General features: G+C 44.5%; 1 protein-coding gene across 2 annotated transcripts in view; it reads right to left on the reverse strand.

Annotated features, from left to right (window-relative positions):
- LOC147449529 (ABC transporter C family member 4-like) overlaps window positions 1–11357 on the reverse strand; it is a 55585-nt gene extending 44228 nt beyond the window's left edge. The window contains exons 1-2 of one of the 2 annotated variants that reach the window (XM_086521967.1): window positions 9073–11357; window positions 8009–8329 (exon numbers count right to left, since the gene is read on the reverse strand). In XM_086521967.1, the coding sequence (XP_086378093.1) occupies window positions 8009–8329; window positions 9073–11142 (2391 nt within the window). In that variant the 5' untranslated portion in view covers window positions 11143–11357. The remainder of the gene's footprint in view (window positions 1–8008; window positions 8330–9072) is intronic. The other variant, XM_086521966.1, reaches the window with a different exon arrangement.
- Between the last annotated feature and the right edge of the window lie 4607 nt (window positions 11358–15964).

Below are 15964 nucleotides of genomic sequence, written 5' to 3' on the forward strand. Positions count from 1 at the left end.
AAATTTATGAGAAAGAGCTTTTGGCGGTTATCCATGCTCTTACTCAGTGGCGACATTATCTACTCGGAGCTGATTTTACTGTCTTTACAAACCATCAAAGTTTACGCTACTTCTTGTCACAGAAGCAGCTATCGGAAAAGCAGATGCGGTGGGCGAACATCTTATCACAGTTTCACTTCCAGATTGTCCATGTGCAGGGACTATAATCGATGCACATTCTCCAAGATCCGTCTTTCTTCAAAACCAACAACATTGGAGAGCACTACGGTGAAGTACTAGGCTAAACAAGACCCTTTTCCAAGAGGTCTTTCACTTGGTTCACAATTTCTTCGTTCTGGGCTTGGCTCACACTGTAAGGTGGCGGGTTCGGTGGTGTGCTTCTAGGTATCAGATCAATGGTATGATCCTCAAGACGAGCGGGTGGTAACTTGCCTGGCAGGCCTTCTGAAAAGCAATCGGCATGAGTGTGGAGAAAATCTTGGCGTTCTTTATCAAGTTCAAACATAATTGTCCTATTCTCATCATTCAACTCTTTCAAAAAGATCGAGTAAACAAACAAACTTATTTCAGTAATTTTGAAACAGCCGAAGCCGATACAATAGGGACAGACTCGCCCTTAAGTTTCGCATCAAGTACAATAGTTCGGTGGGGTAGATCAAACTGCCTGAGTGAATGGCAAAACCCGGTTGCGCTGACTTTTGCTCTAAGCAGTGATCTCGGATCTTTGTAGGAAGTCCCAAGGTAAACCGCTCGATCTGTTCAACGAGATCTTCTTAAATGAAGAGGCTGGTAGAAAAGAGCTCCAGAGTCTCTCGCAATATGCGTCCAATAAATGTCTCTCGGTCATCTAAATATGGTTCCGAGCAGTTTATAGGTCACGTTCGTACTCCCGAGTCAACCAGGAAGAAATAAAAAGCCTTTTAAATTTCAGCCATTTAACTGGCACTTTCTTGTTCGATAGAAGCGTGGACCACCAAGTTTGAGCATTTCCCCTAAAGTAAGAGGTAGCCCTCCGAATCTTGGAGTGCTCTGAGTAACGCCCTCCAGAGAAAGCTATGTCAAACTGCTGTATGAAGGCCAAAGCCTTCGAGGCATCTCGAAATCAAGAAAACGTGTCAAATTTAATTGACTGTCCACCTTTTTTAAACTCTCGGACTTTCTTGCTTTTATCTTCCAGAAAGTCATACTAATTGGCTTTGTAAAAATTCTTCTTCCTTGCATAAAATCTGTTGTCATTGTAGTCTGAACTATCCGAAGACGAGTCCTCTGTAAAACTGTCCGAAACTGGGGCGAGATTTAGACTTCTTAGCCTTTTTCTTGCCCTTTTCGAAGCTTTGCTTTTTGCTTCGCTTTTTTCCTTTTCTGTCTTCTTCGCTCGAGTCAGAAGAGCTAGAAGAATTGTCAGAAGAGGAAGAACTGGATACTCCTTCAACTCTGACATGCTTTTTCTGCTTTCTCGCCAAGTCAAAAGCAGATTGACGACCCAAATAGCCCAGGAAGTCAGTTTCTTTCTTCTGCTTTTTGTCGTGCTTTTCAGTTTTGTTCTGCACGTCAAAAAGCTGAGAAATCCGTGCATCAACCACCTCTTCTAATTCTTGCTCGGTAAACATCCTTGCAGTAGGAGGTTACTTGAGTGCCGGTTTGAGGGGTGTTTCTGTGGTTTGACGCCATTGTGCGTGCACCTCGTCGAAGGAGGTCTGGGTCATAAATTTTGCAGATTTTGGGTCCTTCGCAAAATTTAGCATCATCTTTGCTGCATTGTCAATCAATTGTCGATGCTCCATCTATTCAATCTCCACCTGAGTAGGCCGAGGGGGGCCGTACTCCTTGCGTGAATCTTCTTCGTGATCTCTCCCCGCATCTCCGGATGCAGAGGAAGTCGACCGATCTCTGTCTGAATCCATAAGTGCCGCGTAAAAGGGATCGGATTTCCAAGTAGAAGAGAAATCGGCCGCACTCTGATACCACTGTAACAGACTTGGACTCTCCAAGTCAAGATTCTACCGCGACACGACAGGAATTCACTTCAAACAGTTCACAATCCACAATTGATTCGACATGGCCCGGCGGAGTTCCATGCCTAGAGATATTGGCCCCAAAGACTGGCGCCCCTTTCGGTATTTCTTTTTGTATTAATCTGTAGCAAAAGTACACAGGAGTGGTTGGGTCTCACTCTCAGACTCTGCGTCCAGATGCTCTGAGAAGTGGGAGCCCAAAACACACTTATAAAGAGTTACAAGGGATGCCAAAAGAAGAGCCCCAAAAGCTGTAAATCAAAAGCAATTCAAAATAAAGCAACTTGTTCCCAAAAGCTGCCCATAATTTGCGTAAATTTCAGCCTTGCATTGCGTAGAATAAAGCAAGTCAAAAAGCTGCCGCTGCTACTTTTTTTTCCGTACGCTGCCTGCCACGTGGCTGTCCATACATCCTTTCGTGAATCGTGGCGCATTCTCCGGCGGTGCTGACCGTATGACAGTGCCACGTCATCATTTCAGCCTGTCTTCCCCGGGACTGTCCATGCCAAAGGGGAAGGGGTGTGTGTACACGGGCTGCCAAGTCACTGAGTTGTGATATCATGTGCTTTTCTGAAAGCATACCGATCATTACAAGGGCAGACATAGTAAGATGGCGCTTCGAGATTTCAAAGATCTTTTTTTTTCCTTTACAAAAGAGTGAGATACCAGGAAAACTTTATAGTTCTTGCAGCAGTTTGACAACAACTATGCCATGGGGAACTATTCAAAAGAATCAAAGATCTCTCAAGCTGCGGGATTTCTCAGAGATAATGCTATGCAGTGGTTGATGTCTATACCTACCAAGCCACACACTCCAAGGACTTGACAAGCTTTCAAGAATTTTCTTTTTTTTTGGCCCGAAGTTACACGACATTTAACATGTGCAGCTTCTAGCAGAGTGGGGTATCCTGAAATGCTTGCCCCGCCAAACCCTAACAGATGACAACTTGAAATTTCTAGACATCTATCATCAGATGTCCCTCCTTGAACTAATAACCTTGGAGGCCCATTGTGATTGCTATGTTCTTGGACTGCCATCACCGCTACAGGAAGACTGTTCGCCCAAGCCAATTTCGGCTATCCAAGAGCTTATGGACCATGATGCGGTCAGCTACAACCTTATGGAAGGAGCCTAACCTAGCTTTGGTGCAAGTCTCGGGATGGAAAGCCAATTGTCTTTTCAAGTTCGATTGACCAAGATAACGGAGAATGCTTTTACGTTGGATTTAGACACTTTTTGAACTTTGCTTGTTGAGAAACTGTTTGAAAATACTGTTCGGAAAATTGTTTGAAGTGGAATTAATCTATTTTGAACTTGTTTTGGAGCCTTAATGTCTGAATATCTTCGTCTCAGGCTTTCCTGGGAGGAGTATTCATGTTTGTTGGAAACCTTTGAACGACGCAGTTTGGGTGTGTCTGAAGAGCGTTTAGTTGTATGCTGGAAACCTCTGAACGACGCATACCAGGTGTTTGAGGAGCATTTAGTTGTATGCTGGAAACCTCTTAACGACGCAGACTGGGTGTCTCGGAAACGTTTGGTTGTATGTTGGGAACCTCCAAGCAATACAAATTGTGGTTTGGGGAGCGTTTGGTTGTATCAATCCCCTAAGCTCATTGCCCGGGCCTTTTTAGGTTATTTGCGAGGGGAGTGAGGAGGTAGTCGTTGAGTAGCTTCAAGCCTAAGACCATCTGTCTAGGAGGAGTGCTCAGCGGCACTCTTTGTTGTGACTTGTAACATGCATATGTGAGCATTTGTGTCGCGTTGTAATGTGCCAACAACTGAATAATTCTACTTGGATAAGATTGCCTAGGTATGTAGCTTTAGTGCATCGAGACACTCACTACAGATCAGCGCAGTCTGGGTGTGATGGCTAATTTTGCTACACCGGAATATCAAGAACTCCTATATGGAAAACTGAATGACCCTTGGAATGACCCTCGGTTATTTTTTAGCTAACTTGAGTTGTTTTGCAGATATACTCGCAGATAATTACTCTTCTTTCAAGAAGGCGAGATGTCACAAACTACTAATGTGTCAAGCCACTGAAGACCTAGAGGGTTAGGGCTCCCCAAGCCTAACTCTAGCCAACCTGGAGATCCTGGCCAAGGGGCCTAAACCCTAGTAGAAGCAGAAGAAGACGAAGTTCTTACCAACTTACAAAGTCTCGCCAAATGGCCTAAGTATTAAAGTAGGGTTAGGATTAAAATCCTGACCCCGACAACTTATGGGACTGAAACCGGCCCATAGGACGCTAGTTTTCACCCGATCTTTACACTGTTAAATCTTACGACAACAAGGAACTTCACCAATAAGGCTGTGACTGGAAATTACGCTTCAAATAAAACATCTTGGGGTAGTCTTTAGTGGACTGGTGTTTTCATTGAGGAGAGCAACAGAGGCTAAATTGACAAGAGCTTATGCAGCATTGGGAAGATTGGAAAAGATGTGTTCGCAGGTCCAATTTCAAGAACCTCGAACAAAGCTATGGCTTTTTGACACTCTAGCGGCTTCGGCTATGCTTTATGGGGTTCAGATTTGGGGACCCTCGGTGGACCACGATGGAAGGTCTGGTAGCAGTGATGGATGGATATCTATGGAGAGGCCTCTATTCTCTATGATCTCCTGACTGATTTGGGCTAAGGCCTCGGTGCCACCACATCAGATTATTCGAGCCGAGCTAGCCACACACCCCCCCCCCCCCCCCCCCCCCTCCCCCCCCCCTCGTAGTTGAGGCCCTTACTAGATCAGTTTCCTTCATGCATAATTATGGGACCTCCCCAGAGACAGACTTGCTCGGCTAGCCTTGAGTCATCCCAACAGCTAGCGCACAAGGGGACACAGCATGCTGGCATGGGCAGATGACATCATGGTTCAATCACATGGCTTCATTTTGGATAGATTGCCTCCATTCCAGTACTCCTCGGATGCACCCTCCCTTTCTCTCACACGGACAGAGAGCACTAGACATACATGTCAGGATTTGATTCAACTAGATACCAGAAGCAGATGGATACAGCCGACACAAGAGCTGGGTACGAAGATGGCTTTCTATAGAGAGCATCTTCTCCAACTAACACAAGATGGATATGTGATTAGACCAGCCTATATGGACACACATTTAACCTACGAGATACGATGTGCTATTGGTCAGATGGGCACATCATCGCATCAGCTAGAGATTGAGACTGGCAGATTTAGGAGAGTACCAACAGAAGCAAGGATATGCCAATTGTGTCATATAGAGCCAGAGACAGAGCTACATCACATTTGTCATTGTCCGGTATACTATGACATACGAGGCAGCTTTCACTGTCTGTTCAGAGCGGGCTTTGGACCGTTGGCTAGAGTCATGAGATATCAGGATCAGAGATGCCTCATGTTGTTTTTGCTAGCGCTGCGCAGGCACAAGGAGAGTCTTGAGGAGACCAGGCAGTGGGAGACATTTACAGAGGGAGATCACTGACTTCTTTAGAGCAAGGACTCAGCAGCCAGATAAACATGCACACCAGACTTCAGAGCCCACTTATACCAAAGGTATATTAGTGGACAGAGCCACTGAGCTCGGGAGAGCTAGGCACCCACGTCTACAAGGGCGACCTCGATATTGACGGAGGCTTCACCAGAGGATCGGGGTTATTATAGCACAATATGGGAGACGCCCAATACGACTATTTACAGAGGCGGACATTGACGCTCTTTAGCAACCGGTGCAACAATTTCTCGGACAACGCCCAATGCCGGGCATCCTTGGGCATGTACGATGATGATGATGATGATGATTTTAGTTTTTTGGTTTTAGTCTTTAGTCTTTCGCTTTACTTCACTTTATATTTGTACCCAGACATTGGATTAGATCCACAAAGATTGTATCAGTTTGGTCTCACAGGTCATTTTGGCCTTTTGAAGACGTTTAATATAACATTCATTTCATTTTTATCACCTCTCTCTCTCTCTCTCTCTCTCTCTCTCTCTCTCTCTGAGGCTAAGAAATGGATACACCATATGATGAATCAAGCAATCAACCAATACCTACCTCAAGACTGGCAAGAGAACTGGGTGAAAACGCTCTTTAAAGGAGGTGACCGCAATTTGCTTACTAATTATCGCACCATCATGGTGAGCTCATGTATGGCAAAACTTTTTGGAAGCATTATCGAGAAAGATCTTAGCACATGGGCTGAAAATGACAGGAAACGCGCCATTGGACAAGCAGGATTTAGAGCGCGTCATAGCACGGTAGACCACCTGATGACACTCCGGGTCTTGATGGAAGAAGCCAGGCTAAAAGGCAAAACTCTGTATTGTTGTTTTGTGGACTTCAAGAAAGCGTTTGACACATTACCTCGTCAAGGTCTATGGTCACGTATGGAAACTCTAGGAGTTCCTATGCATATCAGGACAGCCGTAGGGCGCCTGTACCAAGAGGTCAGACGCAAACTCAAGACAAAAACAGGTTTCTTACAAGAATTCAGGAGCACCATGGGAGTTAAACAAGGATGCCCTTTGTCACCTACGCTTTTTGGACTATGCATAGACGAGCTTGATGACTTCATCAACGAGGCTATGAGAGAGGGGGGAGATCACCCTAGTATTGACACTTTCACGCTTCTTCTCCTCATATATGCCGATGATGTAGTTCTCCTTGCCTACAATGCCCTCATTCTACAGAAACTTCTGGATGCAGTACATGCATTTTGCAATGTAGCCAAAACAAAGATTATGTCAGTCCACACATGTAGAAATGAGAATCAGCCCATCATCACGTATGACGGGCAAACACTCCAAGCGGTTGAGAGTTTCAAGTACTTGGGCATCTATGTTCCCTCAAACCATGCATGGGGGAGTTGTGTGCAAAACAGAATTGATGCAGGACATGCAAAGTACTATGAATTTGAGAACATGTGCAAGCAGAGTGTCACAAAGCGATGGGAAATTAAGTCTATGGCATTTGATGCATGTGTGGTCCAAACAATACTTTACGGTGTAGAGGCATGGGGAGGGAGTATCCCCGCTAGCACTTGGAACGACATTGAAAAGATACAGAAGATATTCCTATGTAGACACCTAGGGATCAAAACTACCACCCCATACTCAGTAATGCTTTTGGAGACATGCAAGAGAGCTTTGGAAATGCAAGCCTTATAGAGAGTACACAGATACCTCATGAAAGTTAAGGTGATGCCAGAGAGCCGTCTACCCCACAAGGCATGGCAAACCGGATGTAAGCTGCAAAAGAATTACAAGAGTAAGTTTCTCACATCTAGTCTTGTAGAAGACATACGAAAATGGTTCTCTAGATGGAATGTGGGAGACCATGTGGACATGCATGTAGAGGAACACACCGAACATGAACATGGGCTGAATTTTGACATAAGCATACTTGAAGCCCTACACACCAGATGGAAGACAGTAGTACACAGGTCCAAATTTGAGTACTAAGGCAAGCACATCAATACACAATATCGGGAGACCTACAAGACTGGAGACACTCAGATGCATATAACGACACCCATGTCCCACCGGGCAAGACGAGCCATTACTTTGATGCGGACGCGATCACACATGCTCAAGATTGAAACGGGAGGGTGGCTGAATATTAAGGAAAATAGGAGGACATGCCCACAATGCATGTTGAACAAAGTGGAAAGCGAGGCTCATGTCACCGTTCAGTGCCCAGCATACGCACACATCCGTGTTGACTTTCCACAGCTCTTTCAAGGGAATGTCACCTTTGAGGAGCTTCTCTCTCGGATACACCCCTCCCCGGTAGCTTTAGGCATCTACTTTGCCAAAATATTGGATCATCACACAACCTCACACACAAGAAAGCTACTAGCCCACTACCCCCCCTCACATGAGGGGAGCATCTTGTAGACCTTTTGTGGTGCCATGGGTCATTTTGGCCCCCCGAGGACGTAAATACAACATCATCTTCATCATCTCTCTCTCTCTCTCTCTCTCTCTCTCTCTCTCTCTCTCTCTCTCAAGGTACCTTGAATAAGTGAGACCCTGTGTGTGCATCCACAGCACTGAAAACATCATCAAGGAGATAAACATCACAATCCTGATAAATAGCTCGGGCAAGCTGAATCCGCTGCTTTTGTCCACCACTTAAGTTAATCCCCTTCTCTCCAATTTCGGTACGATCCCCAAAATCCATGGAGGCAAGATCGAGTTCTAACCCACATGCCTGTAATACCCTTTGATATCGAGTAGGGTCCAAGGGTGCTCCAAACAAAATGTTATCCATAATAGTGGCATTCTGAATCCATGCTGTTTGAGAAACATATGCGACACTTCCTGCAATCTTAGCCTGCCATTCACCCAAGAGAAGGAGACTGGTGTTATTTATAATTGAAAATTGAAACATATAGCCCCTTTCTATTTCTCTTATCTTTTTCTCTCCCTCTAAATCTATGTATTTAACTCAGGATTATTAATTGTGCAAGTTGCATAGCCCCCAAAGGTTCTACACATATCTTCAGAAGGTTAGAAAGATTTGGTCTGGTTAGAGAGATTGGATTACAGGTTGCAAATAACAACAGCAAAGATTTAAGACATAAGAATAGAAAATATTTGAAATCCGTCCTAATCTTTAACTTATTTCTTAACAGCTGACTTCTAAACGATTTTAAAGTTTTTGCCCCATAGCGTCATCCCATGCAGGTCTACACAATTGGTCAATGTTACTGCCATTCTTTTAGTCAGTATGTTGCTCTCCCCGTCCTATCCTTTAACTCATCTCTCAACAGTTGACTGCTAAGTGCTTCTGATGTTTTCATTCCATAGTGTCATGATCCCGCGTAAAAGTCTAAACAACTGGTCAATATGCTTCTGATGTTCACGTCCCATAGAGTCATCCCGCGTAAAAGTCTACACAACTGGTCAGTATTAGTGCCAATCTTTTAGCCAGTATGTTGATCTCTCCCCTAACTACTAATGGATATGAGGTCTATGAAATGTGTCTCACATTACTTTATTCCACTCAAACACGAAAAAAATATGAAGAATTGTAGTCAATTAAGCAGAACACTTTACCAAGGCAAGAGAGCTTACCATTCCGGAGACTTTCACCATCTCGCCAAGTAAGGCTGCGAGTAGAGATGACTTGCCAGAGCCAACTGTCCCGACAATTGTGACAAGTGAACCCTGCCCAATGTTGAGGTTTATGTCCCTGAGAGTTGGCATTTCCTGGGCATCATCCCACTCAAAGTATCCCTTCTCCACTACTATGGGATGATCGTTAACTTCCAAACTTTTAATAATAGCTCCTCTATCAAGCTCAATACTTAACATGAATGTGTTCAATCGATCCAACGAAACCATTAATTGTGATATAGAATTAACTGCTTGCGGGAAATTTCTAATGGGCTCTTGAACTATTCGAAAAATAGAAGTTGCTGTGAATACTTTTGCTGTGGTTAATCCTGCATCCAGTAAGACGGCAGTCACAAACGTAAAAGCTGAGACCAAAGAAATGGTATTCCACAAGGCAAACATGTTCTCTGCAGCCAAAGTCACAAATTTTGTGAGTGCATTAAGCTCTATCTGTCGATAGTTTTCGACCTGCTCTAGAAATTTGTCCTCCCATGCCTCTAATTTGATCACTTTCATATAAGCAAGGACCTCAGTGATGGACTTCATTCTTACATCCCTCATCTTCATCACCTTGCTCATGTGTGTTCTCTGGGCTCTTCCATTAAACACGGTGCGGAGAGCTACGAGGATCATGACAGCTATGCCAGCAAGAGAGGCAATGCCAATGTCTCTCCATAGAAGCAGCATTGCAAGGGTCACTTGCAGTGGTATACACCAAAATTGGTGCAATTGTAAACATGAATCGGATATCTGCTGCGCATCCACCACCATGTAATTTGTAATCTGGCCAATTCCATGCTTTTGTCTCGAAGAGCTTGAAAGCCGCAAACCTTTTCTGTATAGTGTCGTAATGACTGCGGTTCTCATGTTGTTTCCAAGCTTATAGCTTTGAAAATTGAAGTGATGGTAAGTAAAAACCTCGACCAATTTCGCCGCAAGCAAAAGAAATACCAGAGAATAACCATCATATTGCGAAACTCGCTCCCCGCTGGCAAAAGTAGTGAAGCTGCTTATTAGCATAGGTCCCACATAAAGAACTAGGGTTCGAATCAGCTGAAGAAAACCTGTCAGAAGCAGAGGACCCTTGAAGGTTTTAATTAGTGTCACTGTCATTGAACGGCGCTGGCCTGGCATTTTCAGCCAATTTTCCTGCAGCTTAGCATATGTATATTCTGCTTTATCACAGGACGCCAACATGGGCACATCATCTATCTCTAAAGATTGCTTTGACCCAGCAAAAAGCAGAGGATTTAACCAAGAAAATGTGATTCTACTGAAGAAACCCGCATTGGCATATGCATTCGCATGAATGCTTTTCCCTGATTGCTCTTCCAACCCATTACTGATTAGTGGCTCATCTAGCTTAACATCGTACAAATTCATCTGTAGGCTTATCTCCCCTTGCAAAGCTCTCACCAGTAGGAAAAAAGCAACTGGAAGTTTTACAAGCGCATAGACATCAAAGACCTCGAGTAGAACGCCATATGAGAAGCCACCTGCAGCCAATAACCTGAAAATGGAGCCCAAGAGATGAAGCACTGATAGCACGAACATTGAAACCCACCATACTCGCAGAGGCATCGGGTGTACCGAGGCACGCGACCTTCTCTCACTGAAAAGGATGACGCTTGATGTGATCCATGCAGATGCTTCAACAGCGACGAAGACGGTTTCACGAATCAAATTCTGATTCCATCCTTGTGCAAATCCCTCCCAGATTTCGAACGCTGTGACTCCGGTAGAGGCAACGCCAAGAGTGCAAGTAAAGAGGATAGTGCAGATGAAGCTCGCACCTGCTTTGGTCCTGGAATAAGAGGGGCTCCTAATTGCGTGAGCAAACCCGAGGTTGAGCGCAGCAGAAGTAAGGACGAAGGCGAGGTTGATGACAGCAATCATGGAGTGTTGGGAGCATGCGGAAAAGAGGATGTAAGCAATCCATTCTTGGGCCTGGGAAAACAGGGAAAGGTTGGTGGAGGAGGAGAGGGTGTCCCAAGGGCCAGAACATGAGCTTGAGAGAATCCAGGCCATGGGAGCAATTGCTGCTTAATTTAGACTGCTACAGCTTAATCAACTGCTGCTTCAACTCAATTCAAGAAGAGGGAGGTCGTGAAGTGTGAGCTATATAAGCCATGGAGGCTAAGCCGAAGGGGTGGAAGAGGTGGAATTGAAATTGGGTACTCTGCTGGAGTGTCGTGGTGCGTCTGGTCACTTGATACATCTTGAAGATGCATGCTGGAGGGAGAGCGAGAGCTGTCTCTCTCTCTCTCTCTTTGTAAATATACTATCAATGATCAACGTGGGTAAAAAAACAGAATGATTGAAACTCTCGCCGTCTCACGTGAGGCATGACGTAACACGTTGGTAAATTTAAATTGAAAGAGAATAATGAAAAAAGATTATTCATTATAAGAGGGCTTCCACACGGTGGTGAGTTTTGGACACGCACAACTTGCCTATGGGTGTTGCTTTCTTCGAGAGGGGATAACTATTGCAGGAAGATATCCATCGCTCATCACTATCTAAGGTGGGGTTCACTGTGCACAATGAAAGTCCTATCCTTTTGCGTGAGCCAATCAGAAATCGCTCTTTTTCTTGCCCTATTCAGGAAGAAAGTCCTTTTTCTCTTCCACCCTACTATGTTTCTCTTTCGAAACCCCCCCCCCCCCCCAGAGCACTTCCACCCTAATAAGGGTCTTCTCCAACCTATGGCACATTGCCATGCAAGCAAAGGGAGCCAAATAGCTACCGCATTGTGTGAATAGCAGGACGGCGGAAGAGTTGCGCTCCCCTGTGTTCCGCCTAGAAGTGATGGAAAGCTCCCTTTCTTCCACCCATCCAGTCTAAACCGGGCCTAGCATGTGGTCCCCCAAACAAGATCTAGAGCCCAAATTAGGCGGTGTGGCATGACATTTATCTCCAATGTCAAATCCTTAGCAGTGTCATTGCAAAAAGTTCCAACCTCTGAACGTTTCATTCCAAAATGCAAAGTTTCAATAAAAAAGGTTTTACCTCTTCGGAAAGACTCCCCAACAGGACGCAAAACGTCTAGCCAAAACATCAATATATAGAATGAGTAAATTACTTGATTTTTAATGCTAACTTACAACAAGTTTGTAATCCTATGGAGGAGGATGATCGATAAAACAGTCTATGGTGAGCTTAGAGTAATGCTAAGTCGGGGGAAGGAAGAAGGCCGGGGGGGGGCTCAGGACTAAGTAACACGGGATATTCAATGAAGACCCCGTCATGGGATCCATGGCAAGGGAGTGTGCGCACAAAAGCAGAGGTAAGCTCGGCCGTCCGATTTTAAACGGACGTGTCCGAGTTTACTTTTGCCTACGTGAGTTTACCATATAAGGTTTATTTTGCACCTTGATAACAACGAAATACATGCGCCTGCATGGTTAGCTCATCTAACTGCCATGGCCCAGGTTGTGGGTTCGAATCGTCGGTCGAGCATTGCTGTCGATCGCCCTCGAGATGCGCACGTGTCATCTCTGCTGTCTATCCCATGACGGGTCCTTCATTAACAATGTTCTTTAGTTGGGGGGGGGGGGGGGGGGGGGGACTAGATGGATGTGACCTTGATTTGACAATTCTACTCTCTCTCTCTCTCTCCCTCACACACACACACACACAAAAAGTGGGGGTGTAAGAAGCTTGTATTCTAATTGGAGTGCCTCTTTTATATGCAGAACCCAAAGCATGACACAAAATATCATGAATAGTTTGCCAAAGTGTCTCATAAAGGGGAATCAACGAAGATCCTTTCGATTTAGAAGAAAAAAAGATTTGTCACAAATTAATAACGTTATGTCTAAAAATGACGAAGCAATTCGTTTCCAAAGCTTGCATCCAACTCAAATTATAGTTTTAGCATCTTGTATTGATAGCTACAATTTATTTTATCTTTGGAGATATTTAATCTCATAACCAGGGTATTCTGGGAACTTTGACAATTGTGAAGGGGTGGTTTGGCAGAGCGACACGAATCGATGTCTATGGACATGAGTTCGATTCACAACGTGTCTACGACTTTCCCTTGTCAAAGTTGAGCAAGCGGAAGCAATTGAAAGAATCTATTGGAATCTCGTCAGATGCTTTCCTTCAAAGGAAATGAAAAGTGCATGGGATAAGTGTAGATGCCGAGGTGGAGAGAATGGCGACAAAGGAGAGGGGGACGTGTCCTGCGATGGGGCAGGGGCCAAAACATTGTCTTTTTTCTATGCAGCAGCTTCTGAATAGGTGGCAACGTCAAACGAACGTACCTTGCGTGAGTTGGCAAATTGAGGTGGACAAGTGTGGGGCAAGCGGTGGGACAGGAGGGCAAGGGCCCAAGGGGCAGGCTTGCAACCTACAAGTGGAGTTTTGCCAAGAGAGCCTCGCTCTCTCTCTCTCTCTCTCTCTCTCTCTCTCTCTCTCTCTCTCTCTCTCTCTCTCTCTCTCGATGTCTCTAAGTCTTGCAGGAGAGTGGGGCAATTTCTAACGAGGGGGAGCAGTGTGCAATTGAATGCCTTGTAATGTACCACCATGCTACAACATCATGTTGGAACTCAAAACGACCACCAATATGTTGCTTTATTTTTATCGGATTGTGTCTCATTGAGGAGCAAAAATGCATTGCTTATTTGTCTTTTATGTAGGGCCTCGGTATGTACTGTGCAAGTCTTTTGATATATTGATTTTGACATTTTAGTTTGTGTGACCAAATCCACGGCTCGACACCAGGCAGCCAATCAAATAGAGAGAGAGAGAGAGAGAGAGAGAGAGAGAGAGAGAGAGAGCAGATATTTTTCCATATCCTATGAGGGGTGGGAGACCTGCATAGACGCACTGACTGAAGGGAGGACACCTGTGTGTATAGAGAGAGAGAGAGAGAGAGAGAGAGAGAGAGAGAGAGAGAGAGAGAGAGAGAGAGAGAGAGAGAGATAGATTTTATTATCGTCCTCGGAGGTCAAATATGACCTATGGGACCAAAGTTACATGTGATGTAGTATGTGTATGGCTGATGAGTGACTCTCGATGCTCCAAAATTGTAGTGATGAGAGTCGCAATGGAGAGCCCACACTTTGGCTGGGAGAGGAAAGCGTGTAGGTCTAAGTTATGGCTGAAAATGTGAGAGAAGCAAGTTCGGATGTGATCAAAAGCTGAGCACTCTAGTAGTGTGTGGTACTCAGACTCTCGAACTTGCAGTGAGCATAATGTGCACAATCGATTTGACTCTTCTCCATTGCCACAACGCCCTATCTCGCATCGAAGGAAATGGGAGCTAAGCCGAATTGCTGCGATAGTGCGTATCGCGGACAAGGAAATAGTCTCAAGCATGTAAGTGTGAGTACGGTTTCCTCTCTCAGCGAAGAACATGGTTTTGTAGTTGGGGGCAATATAGGTGGTGTAATGTATGAAGCGTGACCCACCGGATTTCTCCCAAGCTGTAATACATTGGCGTTGTAGAAAAGCTTCATTCACTTGAGAGTCAATTGAAGCATCATGTAGCAAGTGTAATGCATCCCATCTCCCAAACCACTTCTTTATGTCTTGCATCCATCCCGTGCTCAAGATCTTGCTTTTATGCGTCTTTTGAACTTTTTTGCTTGCTTCCCATGCAATTGTAGGAAGTCGATGTGAGGGGTTTTGACGCATCTTTATCATGTACTCCACAACCCTTTCCATGCCCATAACCTCAATTGGAAGAGATCCTGACTCAAGAAGTAGGAGCATATATGGTGTTTGTGTCTTAACTTGGAGAAAGTTTGTAAGAAAACTCTTTTGGACATTCTCAAACTCTTTCCAAGTAGACTTTGAGATGCTCCCGTCCCACACTTCAACTCCATAAAGAAGAACCGGTGTCACCAATGCATCAAAAAGATACTTCTTGAGAACCCAACACTTGATGTTTCCCGCATTACACATGTTCTCAAATGCATAATATGCTCTCTTTCCCGCTTCCAAACGACGCATAGCACATTCATGCCACTTGTGATTGGATGGAACCTCAAGGCCAAGGTACTTAAAGCTCTCAACAACTTCAAGTGTCTCGTTGTTGTACACAATGCATGGCTTCTCCTTATGGTTGGTTTTCACAAGCATAACCTTTGTTTTGGATTCATTTACAATCAGCCCACTATGCAAGCAAAAGTTCTCAAGGACAACCATAAGCTTTTGTGCATCTTCTAAAGTGTGTGCTAGAAGCACTACATCATCCGCATACAACAAAAGCATGATTACCGCATTGCAAATAGTGACCTCTTCAATGCCTTCTTCTTGCATAAAGTCAAGTACCATTTGTTCCAATTGATCGATGCATAGACCAAAGAGAGTTGGTGACAATGGACATCCTTGTTTAACCCCAATAGTGCTTACAAAAATTTCTGAAATTTCTCTTCCCATGCGCAATTGACAAATCACCTTCTCATAGATTCGAGAAACCGCAAACATAAACTCACTTGGCATTTGGAGTTCTTCCATCCTTCTCCACAAATTGTTACGTGGAATCATATCAAAGGCTTTCTTAAAGTCCACAAAACAACAATACAATCGCTTGCCTTTCAACCGACTTTCCTCCATGAGAACATGAAGAGTGACAAGATGATCAATGGTGCTATGGCATCGACGAAAACCCGCTTGTCCCTTTGCACGCCTGTCATTCTCTTCAGCCTAATCACTCAATTTCATCTCTATTATGCACCCAAACAACTTTGCCATAAGAGACCCAATCATTATAGTCCGGTAGTTGCTTACATTCTTTACATCCCCTCCTTTATGCAAAGGCTTAACCCAATTAGTACTCCAATCATAAGGCATACCATGTTGAAGTGCAAGGTTGAACATATCACACATCCACTCATGG

This window comes from Adiantum capillus-veneris, chromosome 10, assembly GCF_014529385.1.
Source record: "Adiantum capillus-veneris isolate H3 chromosome 10, ASM1452938v2, whole genome shotgun sequence".
Lineage (NCBI taxonomy): Eukaryota > Viridiplantae > Streptophyta > Polypodiopsida > Polypodiales > Pteridaceae > Adiantum > Adiantum capillus-veneris.